Raw genomic sequence first — 17,228 nt, forward strand, 5'->3', positions numbered from 1 at the left:
ACTTTCTGTAATTTCTTTCACTGACCTTAAAATGACTATCCATCTCTATTAAATCAAGCAATTCTTCCCTTAGATCAATTTCTTCTAAACTGAGGGAACATTCTTTGTTCTCAGTTTCCTGCAGGCATTCTACAGAAAGTTCCAGAACATCTTCTAGTGACATATTCTCTTCAGCTGCATCCTGCATCACCCATTGCTATTTCATTTATTTATTTTTATTTATTTGTTTATTTACTTGACATTTGTTTACTGGGAGAGTCCGACTGGACAACTGGTGACCATTTTCAGTGGAGGCCTGGGGAGAAAAGCTCAATACAGTACAATAGTTACAGCATTTAGTAGTTCATAGGTTCATAGATTAGTACTAAGCTAACTGACCTTGCGAGCCATTTTAAGCCTAGCCAGTAATCCCTTGTGAGACTCAAACCCTGCACCTTGTGCTTGTAAGGCAAACACCTTAACCATTAGGCCACCCTCCCAACCAATAGTTACATGTTACAGAGTTTAATATGCTGACATCAGTTGACAGCATACTACAAAAAATTAAAGCAAGTTGAAGGGAATTATAATAGAACACAGGGGTCTATATTAAATCAGCGAACACTGATTTATTGACTGCATGTAAGCAAAAGCTTACTACTTAAATATGTCAACTCTGAGATCGCACTACAGTGACGAAAACGTCAAAATAACGAAGGCGGACAAGCGATTTCTTTCCCAGGGAAAGAATTCACTTATATGCCGTTTCGTGCTTTCAAGTTCGATCAAGAAGCATTCGAAAGAATGTGTCTTCGATCATATAATAGGGAACCAAACACAGGAGATACATTACATGTTGATTGCATTGTGAGCTTAGTACTGGAGCAACAAAAAGAAAAAGAAAAAAAAAGTACAATATTTACAAAGAGCGTCTATTGTGCACATTAGTAGCATTCACAAGAAGTTCAAGGGTGTGAGCAATGCTGAGCACGTCACTTAGACATAAGAGGCTTAAGGAAGCAGTACTGCTGCTGTGTAGTGATGGTTTAAGATGGGCCATTGCAGTTGCATAGACAGTTGGTGGAAAGGTGTGATTTAAGGAGTTTTTTTGAAAGTGGAAGTTTTGTTTTGCAGTTTCATGTCAGGAGGAAGATTATTCCAGGTGTTAGCAACACTGTTAGGGAAGAGGGATTCCCCAAAGCTATTTTTACATGGGATTTTTTTCTATCAGGGCTTTATTGGTTGAGCATAAGTGTCTATTTGAATTGTAGAAGTTTAGTAGGCCAGACAGGGCATATACTCATGTGGGAACCCATGGGCTTATCGCTCCACAACACTGACTGCGTCAAAGCTGCCACTCTCTCTCGCTCCTTTGCTTGCTGTGCAACTCCAACTGAACTTTTGTACTGGTATCCTGCTGAACGCTCTAGAGTACCTTCCTGTGGCAAGTTCAGATGCTGTTCCATCTGTTTCTCCTTAATTTGGGGAACTCAATTTTCCAGTATGCTGTGATGTTACCAGGGTTGGATCTTCTGCACTAAATCCTTCACTTCACATGTAATCCATAACTGCAACTTCCACTTTTCACCTTTGATTTCTTATTTTTTGTATTTTAAAAATTTCCATACCTGATTACCTTTGCCTATGTTTCTCTTCAAATACCTTTGGTGCTTCTTTTTTTGTATTGCTTAGTTTTCCTTTCTCCTTTGCATAAATATTTCACCATATTAAATCATTTTTCCTTTCCTGTGTCCATATTTCTTCTTCAGATGTCTCCCGCTACACCTTTTTCTCCCTATGTTTGGGACTCATTGTTCCATCATGTTGTGACATAACCTGTGTTTGACTTTCTACACTAAATTCTTTAATTCACAGGTATTCCATAACTTCATCTTCTACTTGTTTAACTTCTACTTTAACAATCTTCTGTTCTACGTTACCCCTTTGTCATCTTATTTTTGTATTGCGAAAATTTTCATATCTAGGTGCCTTTGCCTGTATTTCTCTTCAAATATCTTTGGAATTGCCTTTTTTCTACTGATTAGTATGGTTTTCTCCTTTGCATAAATAATGCACCATATCAGATCTCTCTTTCAAAAAATTCTAGGTTTTGTTAATTATATTTTCACACTTTCTCTGTTGCTTCTTTTTCCAAATGGCCCAAAGTTACTTGGTCTATATAGTGTTTTACATGGATCTGTTGTATTAATGAACACAAATTTACAAATATGCAGGTCAAGATGGCGACGCCTTGTGTGGCAGCGGCCTCTCTGACTCCTGTTCTGCGTTCTGTGTTTGTGTAGTAATTTGTTGGTTGACGTCCATTTGTTGTCCATTTTTGGAGTCAGTTTGGAGTGGTCGGATGTGTGATTGGATGCTGCCGTGGTGTCCTGCTTGGATTGCTGATATGTTGGCTTTGTGAAGAGGTCAGACTGGTCATGAACGTTCAGTCCCTTGTGAGAGTTGAGCTGGGGTAGAATGGGTGGGGATTTGGTTGTCTGCTGGATCCAGATTCAATTTTGCTGGTCAGAGGAAACTGGACTAAACAGAAATTTGGAGAAGATTGTGGAAGTTGAGGACCGAGAAGACTGTTTTCGTTGGTAGTTGTGTCAGTTCAGGCCTTCGTGTGGCGGGAGCTTGACTCGTGTCTACATGCTTTTTTTTTTTTTAAATCTGGATCTGAAATCTAAGTTAGCTCTGAGCTTTTTGAGTTCTGTTGGTCGGAAGAGGATCTGACTGGAACTTGGGTGAAGTAGTGGAGTTGGTGAGACTGGCTGTGATCACTGTTGGATGCCATGGTAAATAAGTCGAACATGGCTGGTGAAGCTTCTTGCCTACTGTTGCTTTGGACTCTGCTGTTGATGTGTATGCATTTATTGTTCCCATGTTTCTGTGTTTTTATTATACAGGACTCGGGTTTTTCTGTGTTTTTATATGATTTGTGTTTTTGTTTTTTGTTTTAATACATGATTCTGTTATTCAGGACTTTGGAGGAACAAAATTTCGTTTAGCTGTGCACTTCTGTAGTATGGTCTGAATGACAAAATTTAACTTTACTTTAAAATTTGCATTTGAAGCTTTGGACAGTTTTTTTTGTGCAACTATTTTTTCCTCTAATTTCTGTCTTAATCTTTCTGAATAACTTCTATCTGGAAATTCTGGGTTTCTTGCATAACAGTAACAATACATACTTTCTTCCTTATACTAAATAGTCCACTCTATCATCTTTATGGCCTGTCAGTTTTTATGCCTTTTGTGGACTATTACATCCTTCTACAACACAGAGGGCATCCTCCCCCTGAGCCTAGCCCAACCCCATTGTAGGAATGTTTTTATATCTTGACAATTCTACACTGTCATTTTTTTTCCAGTTCAGGCACCAGTGAGCATACCAGGACTAACACTTGGGACTTATGTGTACCAGCTGTCTTTTTATTTTTTTAACCTACTGCTGTTCATGATATTTGGCATATAAAATACAGTCTATATATCAGTGTTGTCTTTTTTAAACACCTTTCTGAAGTATCACTTGTGACACAGGCAAACTTACATTTATTTCAAAGCAAGCAAACCATATTAACAAGTTTACATTTACAAGCATTATACATCACATATATTGCTATGTGTCACATAATCTAAGCAACATTATATATTCAGTGACTGAATCGTTCCAAAAATTTCCATTTTCTTGAACAAGAAACATCTTTATTAAATTATCACGTTTGACATAGGCAATCATACATTTATATACATGAAAACAAACCATACTGACATGTTTTTAGTTGCAAACATTATGCATCACTTATAATCTATCCAGTCATTGTCAGTCAAATATTACATAGCTCATTCATATCCTGCCTTCTTTTAAACTTCATTCATAGGTTAGTACTAAGCTAACTGCCCTTGCGAGCCATTGTAAGCCTAGCCAATTATCCATTGCGAGATTCAAACCCTGCACCTTGTGCAAGGCAAAACCCTTAACCATTAGGCCACCCTCCCAACCCTCCTCTTCCAAAACATTATTCTGCATGCATTCTTCCCACAATTCTCATTTTTTCAGTGTAATTTTCCCCCACACCTTTCTGAAGATCCAATTTCCAGTTGTTTTATCTCTGTTACTATATTGACTACTTCCAAGTATAGTTGGTTTAAACTTTGATTTCCATTTTCCAGTAACTGCCTTTTTGGCAGCCACCATAATCAGAATCAGCATTCCGATTCTGTCAGAAAATAATTTCCTTAGTTATGCCAATTTGCTCATCCAGTATTTCTGATAGTGTACTCTGCAGGGAATTTTTAAGTCAGCCAACTCATTACACTTCCAAAAAATATGTTCCCAATTACCTCTTTCTTACCCATCACACCTCCAACACTTGCTGTCTACATGAGGAAAAATTCTGTGGAGTCTACTTGGGGTAAAATACCTATGTAAACCTTCCAAGAGAGATTGTAAATCTTCTAGACTTTGTTGCATATTTGAGACACATACATATACCCCCCATTCTTTCTTTCTGAATCGCTAATCCAGTTTCTCTTCCCAATTCTTTCTAATCTCCTCTGATTGATTCTTATAGTTATCATGCAATATTTTATATGCTGTACTAATTATCCCTTTTTAACTGCAACATCTGTTCTAGATTCTATAAAAACTCTATCCGCCCTGGTCTTTAGATTAGGATCCCCTATTTCTTTCTCTTTGCCTATACTCTAATATCAATGCTTGGCAAGGAAGGCAATCTCTAGGCAGCAGTCCATCTAAATTGTTGGCCTCTTCGCATTCTATTACCTCTCCATCTCTAATTAGTTGCTCCCAATACCGTAGTTATTTTGCCTGTTTTCTCCAGTAATTTCCAGCCCGCTACTGCCTGTATCCCTAATTGCAGTCATCCCTATTGGCAGAATCTTCTTTCTCCATCCCCATATTGGCTTAGTTCTTAGAATACTTTTTACTTTATTAATATAATATCCTGTATGGTTATTGTTGTTCTCCTTAAGGATTTGCATCCAACAATCTCAGTCTTTCTTTGTTTCTTGAGCATCCTCTTTTCACCATCATCCCTTTCCACTTTGAATTATAGCTTTCTGCTTGGGATATGTATAGGAGCCTTAACCTTGTAGCTCTGAAATACCCCTTCAAATCAGGTAATCCCAAATCATCTCCAAAGAAATTACTCTAACTTCAAGTCAAGTTTTACTACCAATGATGTGCAGTGATCATGGGGTTATTAAGGTTAATTTGTTGCTAGATAATTCTGCCAAACTGAAATCTAAGCCAGTGCATAGAAGGTTAATTACAGATCATAGGGAAACAAAACAGTTACTATGTAAAACTAACTGGAGTGAGGTGTTCAGTGGAAAAACTGCAGATGGAATGTGGAAAGTTTTGAAAGAGAAATTGAGTGCAAAAAGTAAAAAAAAATGTTTAACATCAGGATCTAGGCATGCAACATCAGGGGGTATATTTCTACAAGAACAAGATATCTGTTTAAGTTGAGACACAAAAATATAAGAAATGGAAGAGAAGTCAAACTACAACTTTGAAAACTGAAACAAAATTGAACAGATTAAGCACAGTGTTAGACAAGATCAAGAAAAAATTTATATGAAGATATTGAGCATAAGAAACCTTTTTATAGATACATAAGATGTGGAAGGAGTAAAGATACACAAAAACTGTGTGCAGATTCTAAAATGTATTCTCAGACACAACCGATTATAGATATATTTACAAAATCTTATGCAAAACAGTTTGGCTCCACAAAAGGGGTGATAAATTGTCCTAGTGACATCCAGGTAACCCCAGATAATGGAATCAAATTAGATTATATTGAAAAAGAACTGTGCAGACTGGATCCAAACAAAGCACAGGGAGGAGACGAATTAGTAACAATACCTGGGAACAGTTCAGCAAGAACTTACACTACCATTATATCTACTATTCACTAGGCCATATAAATATGGGGAGATTCCTCAAGATTGGAGACATGCGCTCATTAAACCTGCCTTTAAGGGAAACGGGAGTAGGACAAACTCAGAATCATATAAATCCTTAAGTCTACTTTCATGTTGTGGAAAAATAATGGAGAAGGTAATACTGGATAAGTTATTGTCAGAAATGGATAGGCTGGGACTTGAAACCATATATCAGCATGCATATGTTGAAAATAGATCTATTACCACCTGTAACATGATGTTCTATAACAATATAATAACAGCTATGAATGAAAAATTGTGATGTGATGTAATCTATATAGATTTAACTTCAGCAGCTGACAGGGTCGTACACAAAACACTGATCAGTAAATTACTACAACTAGGTACTGATGTACTCTTGATAAGATGGATAGCTGCACTGCTTACAAATAGGACATGGCAAGTATCATACACCAACTGGACAGGTGAAATCCTTGGTTACAGTCAGGGTGTCCCACAGGGCTCTGTCCTAGGCCCTTACTTGTTTAGATTGTATCTTTCAAACCTTACTTTTTCATCTGAGGTGTACTACAGTCTATATGCTAATGACCTAAAATTGGGTAAACTGATTACAAGTGTTACAGATAAGGTATTTCTGCAAAATAACTTGATTAAATTGACCATTTGGGCACAGGAGAATAATATGTTGATAAATACATCAAAAACTAAGCATATGAGATTTGGGAGACATAAACTGAAAGGTGAATATTTAATAAAGCGCACAGTGACTGAAACTGTAGACTCATTTAAGGACCTGGGTATATGGGTAGATTCAGCTATGAGTTTTTCTAATCATATCAACCAACTGGTTAATGATGGTTATAGAACTACAAGCTGTATAAAAAGATTTATAAAGTCTAAGAAATCAAACATAATTAAGTCATTGTTTGTTAGTTATATTAGACCCAAATCTGAGTATGGAATAACAAAATGGAAACCCTATAGGAAAAGAAGCATGAGTAAACTTGAAAGAGTACAGCGGAAATATACCAAGGGCATCCATGGATGTGAAAATCTAAGTTATTATGAATGACTAAAATATCTGAACTTGTACAGTGTCTCTTACAGATATCTAAGAGGAGATCTTATTCAGGTATATAGGGCATTTAGGGACAACTACTTCTGGGAATGTTTGGGGTTATCAAAAAGTACTAGAGAATCATCAGATAACCTATGTAGAAGATTCTATAGGAATGAAAAGTGTACTAACTGGTTCTCTGACCGAGTAGCTGATGCATGAAACACACTACCAAATTACATTAAAGCAAGTACTAGTTTAGATATTTTTAAGAACAGCCTGGACACTTATTATGGGAACAAGTGTTTTGGTATACTGGCAAGCTAGAAGGGCATTAATGCCCGTGCTTGAAATATTTGTATGTATTCTACTGGAAGGAACAGCTTATGCCACTTGACCATTATCATTTTCCACTCAGAGATAAAAACCTTCAATTCTTTATTAATAGCTTTCCACAACTTCCCCTCTGGTTGATACAAATATCTGTATAAAAAACTAAGGCAACTAAAACATTTCGATTACTTGTACCTTGCTATCCATTATCCATAAAACCGAGTTTCCAATTTGTCAGTTTTTGTATTGTTGTTTTATTTTTAGTCTCTTCTCACATATCCTTAGCTGCCATAACAGAAACCTTTTTAATCCGTACTCCTAAACACTTAGTATCATCGTGTCCCTATAAATATGGGTATTGGTAAACCAATCAGTGGGTTACTGACTAATTTATAGGTATAGCCTTTGTTTTATCTTGATCAATTGTACATTCCATAAAGTCGTGAAACTGTGTTATAAAGTTCCACATTATCAAGATATCCATTTATTTATCAAGCAAACATAATAAAGCCACTTTTCTAGATTACCATACTAATTATATCACTGAATTTCTTAGTCTGTTATTTTCATTGAATATTCATTCTAAATATAAAGCAAAAAGGGGAAAGAGGACATCCCTACCTAGTTTCTCTGCTCAAACACAGTACCTCATGTTATCATGTCCCCATAAATATGGGTATTGCCGAACCAGTTTGTGTGTGGGTACTGCCTTTGTTTTATGTTCATTAATTTTGTACCCTGAAGACATGAAACTGCCTCAAAATGTTCCACAACACTGACATGTCTTTTTCTGGTTTTATCAGGTATAAAACAATATCATCTGCAATTAAAGCCAGCTTTTCCTGAATACCATACCAATTATATCCTTGAGTCCTTTATTTTCTTTGCCAACAGTTCTAAATATAATATAAATATAATATAATATAAATAACAAAGGGGAGCACAAGTTATCCGAGAGGAACCAACCTACTTTAATTTCGCCTCCGATCCCTCATATATCCTTCTAATCAACCTTGTAATTTTATCAGAGAATGCAAATGCTTCCATTGTTCTACTCAAGAAATCCCGGCTTACTCTGTCAAATGGTTCCTGTACATCAAGACTCACCAACAAGAGTGGAATTTTCTTATATTCTGCTTCATTCTAGATCATCAGTTTTCTATTAATGTTGTCAAATGTTTGTCTCCTCTCCACAAAACTACACTGATCTACATCTATCAATTTTGGCATCACCTTTGCCATTCTTTTAGCCATTATTGACATTTTATAAATCATGGTTTAACTCTGAAATAGGCCTATATGAAGCTGGATCTGATGGGTCTTTACCATCTTTAGGTATTACAGCCATCATCACTTTCTTCCAGAATGTTGGTGCTTCTCCTCCTTTTAAAATACTACTAAATAAAACATTTACAGATCGTTATCAGTTTCTTCCCTCCTAGCTTCCAATATTCCACAGGAATACCATCTATTCCTGGGGGCTTTCCTGTAAAATGGTTATACATCACTATTTTTATCTCATCTCCTCCTATACTAACTTCGTAACTGAGCCTCATCTACATCTAAACTTGGCATAATTAATTCTTCCATAAACATTCACACTTGTATATTTTCTTTATTTCCAAATTAATTTCTCTTCTTTATACAGATTTTCATAACATTTCCAAAATATTTCTAATACCTCTACAGCACCTCCGGCTACCTTCCTTGTTATAGGCTTTCTAAGCTTGGCAACAACCCTTTCTACTTTCTGTTGCCTGAGTGGTTGTGCTAAAACATTTGTGCTGTAGAGTTACTATCAAAAACAGTTGCTTAACAGGAATCTTTCTAAACTCGTGCATACTATCGAGGTAATCCCTTATTTTCTGTTTAGCATTCTGCAATTGCTCCTCTTCTTGTTCTGTTTGCTTCCCCCTATTCTGCAACACTTTAATGTTTGTCAGTCCCTGTAAATAATTCTTGTTACTTTTTAACTATACATCTCTCTTATTTACACCCTATTTTTAAACTCCACTTAATTTTATCCCACTCCCTAGCTATATTCTCAGAAGAAATTCCTATATTTCCTAATAACTCCTGAATAATTTCCACTAGCCATTCCTTAAATTACTCTCGTTTTAACGGTTATGTTGGAAAGCACTACTGTCTCATTTTTCTTTCATTACCCTGCATTTTTATTTTAATTATTATTGGCACATGATCTGAAACAGTTATTGGATATTATCAAACCTTTCAATTAAATGGACATCTTCTAGTGAAATATAATTTCTGTCTAGCCTAGCCCAGTTTTTGTACCTTGGAGAATAACATGTAAATTCAGTCTGAACTCCTACTATTGAATTCACATCTTCCATACCAAATGTTTTCATAAGTTTCTTCAAAAAATTACCCTTTTTTCATATTTTATTTTCTGCCCCCAATACATATATCCTCACTACTGCAAATCAACTTCTAGTCCTCACCTATGAATAATATTCCTTGCTGAAAGCTGAGTATTTCTCCCAGAATTTGTTTAAGCTCCATTATGGCATTTTTTGTTGGAATATAAATACTTGCTAGTGTAATCCTCCTTCCTTGCCAGTAACCCCTTAATACTACAAATCTATCATCTTTTTTTTTTCTATCTATACTGGAACTCTTCTTGCAATTATTAAAATTACTCCCTGTTTCTGCTTCTATCACTATTGGATCTCCTCTTGCAATTAAGTATACCCTTTTCCTTTGTCCCAGATATTCCATTGAATAACCACCATGAAAGCCTTTCTTTATCAAATTCACATGCTTAGTTCTTTCCAAATGTGTCTCCAGTAGCATAGTTATTTGCACTCTGTATTTTTAAATAGAGTCCACTACACTTTCATTTTTGTATGTATGTATGTATGAGTGCATATATATATATATATATATATATATATATATATATATATATATATATATATTTATTATGTATGTGAGGCCATTCACTTTTAAAGATAATATCGAAAGTGTCACTATGTTGAGAAGTTATTATTCCCAAGTATTTTGTATAACAGCTTTTTTTTTAAATGTCTACTTTCAGCTTTTATGTTACATGCATACACTAATGGTTGGCAGTTTGATCTTTTAAATAGCTGTTTCTTGTCATATCCATTTAAACCTAAGTCACATCTTACAAAACTTTTTGCTTTAGATAAACAAAAAAGCATACCCCCAGACCACCCTTAAAACCTATTAATACTAACACACAAAACTGTACATCTTCAGAGACTGAAGTTTAACCCTCCTAATGGGAACAACTGTCCCAGACTGACAGACACACTTACAGGCTTGGATTAATGTATATGGAAGGTTATCTATGCTAAGATGCATAGTACAGCCTGTACTTATACTTCTACTTACTGCTGTCTGTTTTTGTCTTAACTTTATTCCTCTCCCAAATTAGAAAAACATTTGAATGCTTTCAGAAAACATCATCTCCCAGCCATTGAAAGAAAAAAGTTTTCAGTTTTATTGCCCTTCATCAGATTATCTCCAGATACATGAGAACTAGATAGGCAGTTGACTCTACTATAAGCACTCATTTATTGGCTAGAAGAAAACGTTTTAATATATTCAGTGTTCTTTTTTATTTATTTGCTTCCCCTCAACACATGTTACTAGATCAAGCCAAGTGCCTTAACCCAGTCATTACCCTATGCAAGAGTAAAAAAAAAGCAAATCAATTCTCTTTTATCATGCTCTTTTGTCCAGACTTTTCTTCTCTTTTTACACTGAAGTGCCTACATTTCTTAAGACTGAAAAAGGAAAAAGAAAGAACAACAGAAGAAAAAACAAAACAAAAAAAACAAAACAAAAAAACAGGGGCATCTGTTGACTTTAGTATCTCTATACCACTTGAAAATAACCGTAAATCCCTTTACTTTATAGCAGGCAGATTATGTCATGCATTATAAAAAATACTACTACGAACACAATTATGTTTTACTTACAGTTAACTCCTTCCTTCCTCTTAACCCCTCCTAAACGTTCTTCCAAACATTAATCACATTAAATAGGGCATATGCTTTGGAGTCCTCCAAGTTTAACATAGTCAAAGTAGTCCAATATTTTCAGGTTTTTTAGTTTTGTCACGTTTCACAAATATAATTCATACTTTGTAATCCCACATTTATTTGTCATTTTCTGAGATGTTGGCCTTCTTTCTTTTGCTCTCCATCACTCAAATCAAGTCTCTGTGCAATTTCCAACGTTCTCATGGTTCTTCTAGTCAACCCTTGTGCTTTTTTTCTCTCTCTCTCGTGTATTTTCCTTTGAAACATTGGAAAATGTTTCACTGGCACGGTTTCTCGATAGGCTTTATTACCAAAAGAGCAAAAAACAGAATAGCCTTCTGTTTGATAGCTCACATTTTGTTGGACAAACTTTTGTATTTCCTCCTTACAATGTTCAGCATCAAAAAATGACTTTGAACATCCAGGAAAGAATCTTGTGAAAATAGCTGGATACAGTAGCTTGAATCTCATGCCTGCTTCTGAACATTTCCTGATTATTGGAATAAATATACTCTTTTTTTGCCTAGTGTACAGTGAATAATCATTTCTGACAAACACTCTACTGTCTCCCAGTTTTAGTACTTTGCACTTCTACCACAGTTTTGTCAGAATCAACTGTTTCTGCTGGTAGGATTGCATCTTTACTATTAAAGGTCTAGGTTGCTTTCTATTGGCCAGGTTTGGAGCATACACATGATGTGCCCTTTCAAGAAACAAATCCTGCTGTGGATTAGCAGTCCAGTTGCTTATTTGTGTTTTCATAAAATTAACACAGTCTGTTCCTTCCAGCTTCTTTGATACAGTAGAAATTTTCAGGTTTTCCCTGAGTGTTATGTCCTCTAATTATATTAGTTTTTGAAACACCTCTTCTCAAGCAGTCTCTCACTCAGCCAGCCTTTTCTTCATTTCGACCTCTGATTTTTGCAGTTTTATCACCTCATCTGAATATCTGTTTAAGGCTTCTTCCATTTTTTTCCAGCCTTTTGTTGTTTGAGTTGATATACTCCTTCAGTGTTTCATTTACTTTAATCGGCTCTCAAGACATTTGATTTATTTTTTCTCTAGATTACTGGAAGTCATGTCTTGCACCAAAACTGGAGCTTCCACTGCTTTTTGTTGAACAGCTGCATAATTCTTACCAGTGTTTTCTTCTTACCTTATGTGATTCATTTTCTTTCAGTTTCTCCGAGTTTCTTTTTTGCTGGCATCCAGACAGTGCACTTAATAGCCACTTACTGAAATATACCCAAAAATACAAGTCCAGTAGCTATCTTTTCTCAGTTTTGGCTCTCACACTGGTAAAGCTGAAAGTAAGCTGTTACTCAGTGTACAGTCATTTTGTAAGTCCACTGTATCAGTGTCGTCTTGGAGTAAATTTGTAAAAACAGTAATACTACTCTACTTTTCTTGTTAATTTTATCGTCTCTTCATTCAATGTATTGTAAAGGGTCAATGCTGTTACTGAATATAAAACTTCAAGTAGCTTTAAACATTGTTAGATATGTATATAAAATCTTGGGGGGAACCAATAAGTCAAATGAATTAAAAAAAATAAACTGTAGACTACTTTTAGTGTGATTTCCTTACCTACTGAGCGAGATCTTGTCAACAATTGTGCTATATCTCTGTTGATTTTTCGAAAGTATTCTTGGCACTTCTCCCATAATCCTTTCCGCATACTTGATAACCCACAAATATACAGGAATGCCATTAATGGATTGTAAAGGAAAAGAGTGAAGAGGCTGCCACGTTGAGACTGGTCTATAACAACAACAAAAAATAGCCATACATGATCTGGGTCAAAGAGCAAGTAGAAATATTTGCTCAGCTGGAAAAAAAATTACTTTAGTAAGAACATTTCACAGCAGAACTACCACCACACAAACAATAAAAATCTTGTTTCATAACCAAGTATTATAAACTTGTGACAAATAACAGGAAGCAATTTTTAAAATAAGCAACCCCTAAAAAAGGTACTAAATTACTCATTTTCATTTCTAAATATTATACAAAAAATGAAAACTGCAGCTTTATAATGGTCTTCCAAAGTATCCAAAACATTAAGTGCTGATAGATGTGTGTCTGGATGGTGATGTACCCACTCAAGGAAAGAGTTAAGAGCATTTTTAATAATGACAGGGATAGTGTGTTAAGAGTTCCTGCTACACTGCCAGACCAGCTAACAGCCAGTTTATATGAGGCTCAAATCCTGCCAATCGGAAGAAAACAATGACAAAAAAAGGGACAGGCAAATGTGCAGTGCTGAAATGATTTACATGAGTAGAGCTTAGGGCAGGTACTTGTTAAGGAAGAGTTAGGATAGAACGAAGAGATAGTAAGCAGTAGCTCACTTCATTACAACAAATAAGGACTTGTGGTTATAAGAGTAATTTCCATTAAGTAAACAAAACAGAAAGTATCACAAAAAGAATTACAGAGCTGCAAATCTTGTCCCATTTTAAGGCTAAGTTTAAGGACATGCATAGCCCCATAATCAAGAAAATTATACTAGTTAGAATTTTAACTTTGAATATTTGATGACCAGATCCATAAGAACCATAGCTTTGTATTCTTCTCGGGTCACTTCCAATTGTACTATTGGGGGATCAGCACATCCACACAGATACTGTGTAATGATAGTTAAGTATGCAAAGTTTTTTTTATCACATCTGTTGGCCCCATATCATCTACTGTCTGTTGTATCCAACTGCCTCCCTCCAGACTCCAAGAAAATGCAGACAAAAGGTACTAGTGTCCTTGTGTAGCAATATCCTGTCAAAAGGGAAACCTTTTTGCTCCCTGGCCTGCTGGAAGGATAAATAAAGATTACAAGCAGCTTGAATTGATGATATTGAGTTTCTGCATGCTCAGCAGTTCACCTTGATAATGACTAAGCAACAAGTGGCTGAATAGTAAACTGTGAAACAGAATAGAATAACTGAGTGGCCAAGTAGAAAATGGGAACCAGCAATTGGTTGCAGTGGAGGATAAGGCCTTAGAAAAAAACTTGAGACTAACTGGAAAGCCAAAAGAAGACAGATGAGACAATGCAGCTTGTGAAACTAAGATGGTGTAATGGACAAGTTTTAAGAAATCCTAGTGGGAACTGAAAAAAAGTGTGCCAAATGCTACTGACTGAATCAGAGAGGGCTTATGGCAAATCCAGAGTTATTTTGGTTCAGTCTGTGAAAACATATGAGAAAGCATAACTACCACTGCAATTATGGTGCAAAAAACCCCTACATCTGTTGAACGGTACATACATATCATTACTATTCAGAAACTATTTAACAGAGACTATGAGAAGGATAGATGTTATCAATCAAGGAGTGCAGCCGATGTAAAATGAAATATAGGCTGACTTTCTTGGCAGTGATGAAAGTATTTTTCTGTAGAATGAGAATTCCAAGATGGCTGAGTAACAGCTTAATTCTAGCTCTCCTGGTGTGAAAACAGAAACTCAGCACAGAAGAACAGTGGACTTGAGTTTATGGGTGAATTTCAGTAACTAGATAGTAAATGTACTGCCTGAATGCGAGAAAAAAGTAATACAAAGTATACGGAAAAAAATCAGCTACAAAAAAGTGAGGAAGAAATACTGACTGGGGCAAGTTCTGCAGTTGTTCAGCAAAAAGTAATGCAATCACCTGACATGAATTCCAGTAACCTACAGGAAGATCTAAGACAACTGCATACATACCTGGTTAAAATAAACAAAACACTGATGGAGTATGTTAACCCAAACAACAAAAGACTGAAAAAATGGAATAAGCTTTAAACAGATATTCAGATGAGGTGATAAAGCTGTAAAACTCAGAGGTCGAAATAAAGAAAAGGATGGCTGAATATGAGGCTGCTCAGGAAGAGACTTTAAAAAAATAATAAAATTAGAGGACAGAGCACGTTGGGAAAACTTGAGATTTTCAGCTATAACAGAGAAGGTGGAAGGAAGAGACTGCATTAATTTTATGAAAGCACAAATAAGCAACTAGACTGGTATTCCACAGTGAGAGTTGTTAGCTGAAAGGGTACATTGTGTTTATGCTCCAAATTTGGCTAAGTGAATGTAACCTAGACCTTTAATAGTAAAGATGTAATCCTACCAGCAGAAGTTGATTCTGACAAAACTGTGGCAGAAGGACAAAATACTAAAAGTGGGAGACAGCAGAGTATTTGTGGAGAATAATTACTCATTGTACACCAGGAAGAAGAGGAGCAAATGTATTCCACTATTCAGGGAATGTTGAGATGCCGGTGTGAGATTCAAACTGCTGTACTCAACTGTCTTCAAGGTATTCTTCCCTGGAGAGACAAAATCATTTTTTGATAACATACATGCTAATGGGGAAATAAAAAAGTTTGTCCAACAAAAAGTAAGCTGAGAAATAGGAGATCCTGCTTCTTGTTCTACTGGTAATATCGACCACACAGAGACTGGTATCTGTGAAACCTTATCCAATGTTTCAATGGAAAATGCTGGAGAGAAGGAAGGGAACACGGCAGCTGACTAGAAGAATCAACAGTACACTGGAAATGAAGGAGAGACAGGATTTAGGAGATGGAATTGAACAGGAATAAAACCAGTAACAATGTAGGTTTGCAATGCAATAATTATATTTGTGAAATATCACAGAAGAAAATCTGGAAATACTGGACTTTTTCAGAATTTGTCACACTTCTGGTGGACTCAAGCATATGCCTTACTTCATGCCATTAATGTTCGGAAAACTGCTTTGGGGAGGGGAAGATGAGGGAGAAAGCTAAATGTAAGTAAAGATTGTTTTTTTTCTTAAACAGTACTAGTTAAAAAAGCCTAGTTAAAAAAGCATGACAAGAGAAAAAATAATGTTCTTTACTTCACTTTTGCATAGGGGAATGACTGCATTAAGGACCTTAGATTGATTTGGTAACAAGTTTTAAAAGACAGCAAGTAAATGAAACAGAATATTGAATATTATGAGGCTTTTTTCTAGCAAATACATGTTTGCTAACTAGCAATATTTCAACTGGTCTTCATGTTTCCATAGAAACAATCTGATAAACAGAAACTGGCTACAGTCTTGTGGAGCATGATTGGTTGAGGAAAAAAAAAGAAACTGGCTTGGACATAATGTGCTCTGAAAGCGTTCAGGGGTTTTCCCAGCTGGAAGATCTATAATGTTAAGACAAAACCAATTGGCACTTAGTAGAAACACAGGATGCACCATGCATTTTAGCATGCGTAAACTTTCTTTTAGGTTAACTCAAGTTTGTGAGTGTGGCTGTCAGTTTGGGACTTTTGTTCCTATTAGGAGGGTAAAACTTCAATATTTGAAGATGTATAGTTCTGTATGTTAGTATTAAGTTAATAGGTTTTGGGGGTAATGGGGGTGTTTATTTTTTTGTTTGAAGGCTTTTAATAAAACAAAATGTTTTGCAAGATGTGACATAGGCTGAAATGGATATGACAAGAAACAACTGTATAAAAGTGCAACCTGCTAAACAGCATATGGATGTAACACAAAAGCTGAAAATAGACATTTAACAAAAAAAGGTGTTGTACATAAAAGTTGGGAATAATAACTTTTTAATTCAATGATGCTTTCTGTAATGTCTTTAAATGTCAATGGTCTCACAGATAAATACAAAGAAAGAACAGTGAACTATATTAAAAATGTAGAGTGTAAATAGCTATGCTACAAGAGGCGCACAGAAAGAACTGAACATGTGAATTTGACAAAGACAGGTTTTCAGGACAGTTATTCAGCGGAATACTTGGGACAAAGGAAAAGAGGAGTACTTATATCAATTGCAAGAGGATTTCCAATAGTGACAGAACAGGATAAAAAAATAATGGTAGATTTGTAGTGTTAAAGGGCTACTGGCAAGGGAGGAGAAGGATTAGACTGGCATGT

At 35.7% G+C, this 17,228-nt stretch overlaps 1 protein-coding gene across 8 annotated transcripts in view; it reads right to left on the reverse strand.

The window, feature by feature from the left end:
* Positions 1 to 17,228, reverse strand: part of SCAI (suppressor of cancer cell invasion) — a 2,763,600-nt gene that overhangs the window by 79,136 nt on the left and 2,667,236 nt on the right. For 7 of the 8 annotated variants that reach the window (XM_044058030.1, XM_044058027.1, XM_044058025.1 and 4 more), the window contains one exon: positions 12,922 to 13,095. The exons of the other annotated variant lie outside the window; for it this stretch is intronic. In XM_044058030.1, the coding sequence (XP_043913965.1) occupies positions 12,922 to 13,095 (174 nt within the window). The remainder of the gene's footprint in view (positions 1 to 12,921; positions 13,096 to 17,228) is intronic. 8 annotated transcript variants of the gene reach the window in all.

The sequence above is a fragment of the Protopterus annectens genome, chromosome 16.part0 (assembly GCF_019279795.1).
Source record: "Protopterus annectens isolate FY-2018-M chromosome 16.part0, PAN1.0, whole genome shotgun sequence".
In the NCBI taxonomy this organism is placed as follows: Eukaryota; Metazoa; Chordata; order Ceratodontiformes; family Protopteridae; genus Protopterus; species Protopterus annectens.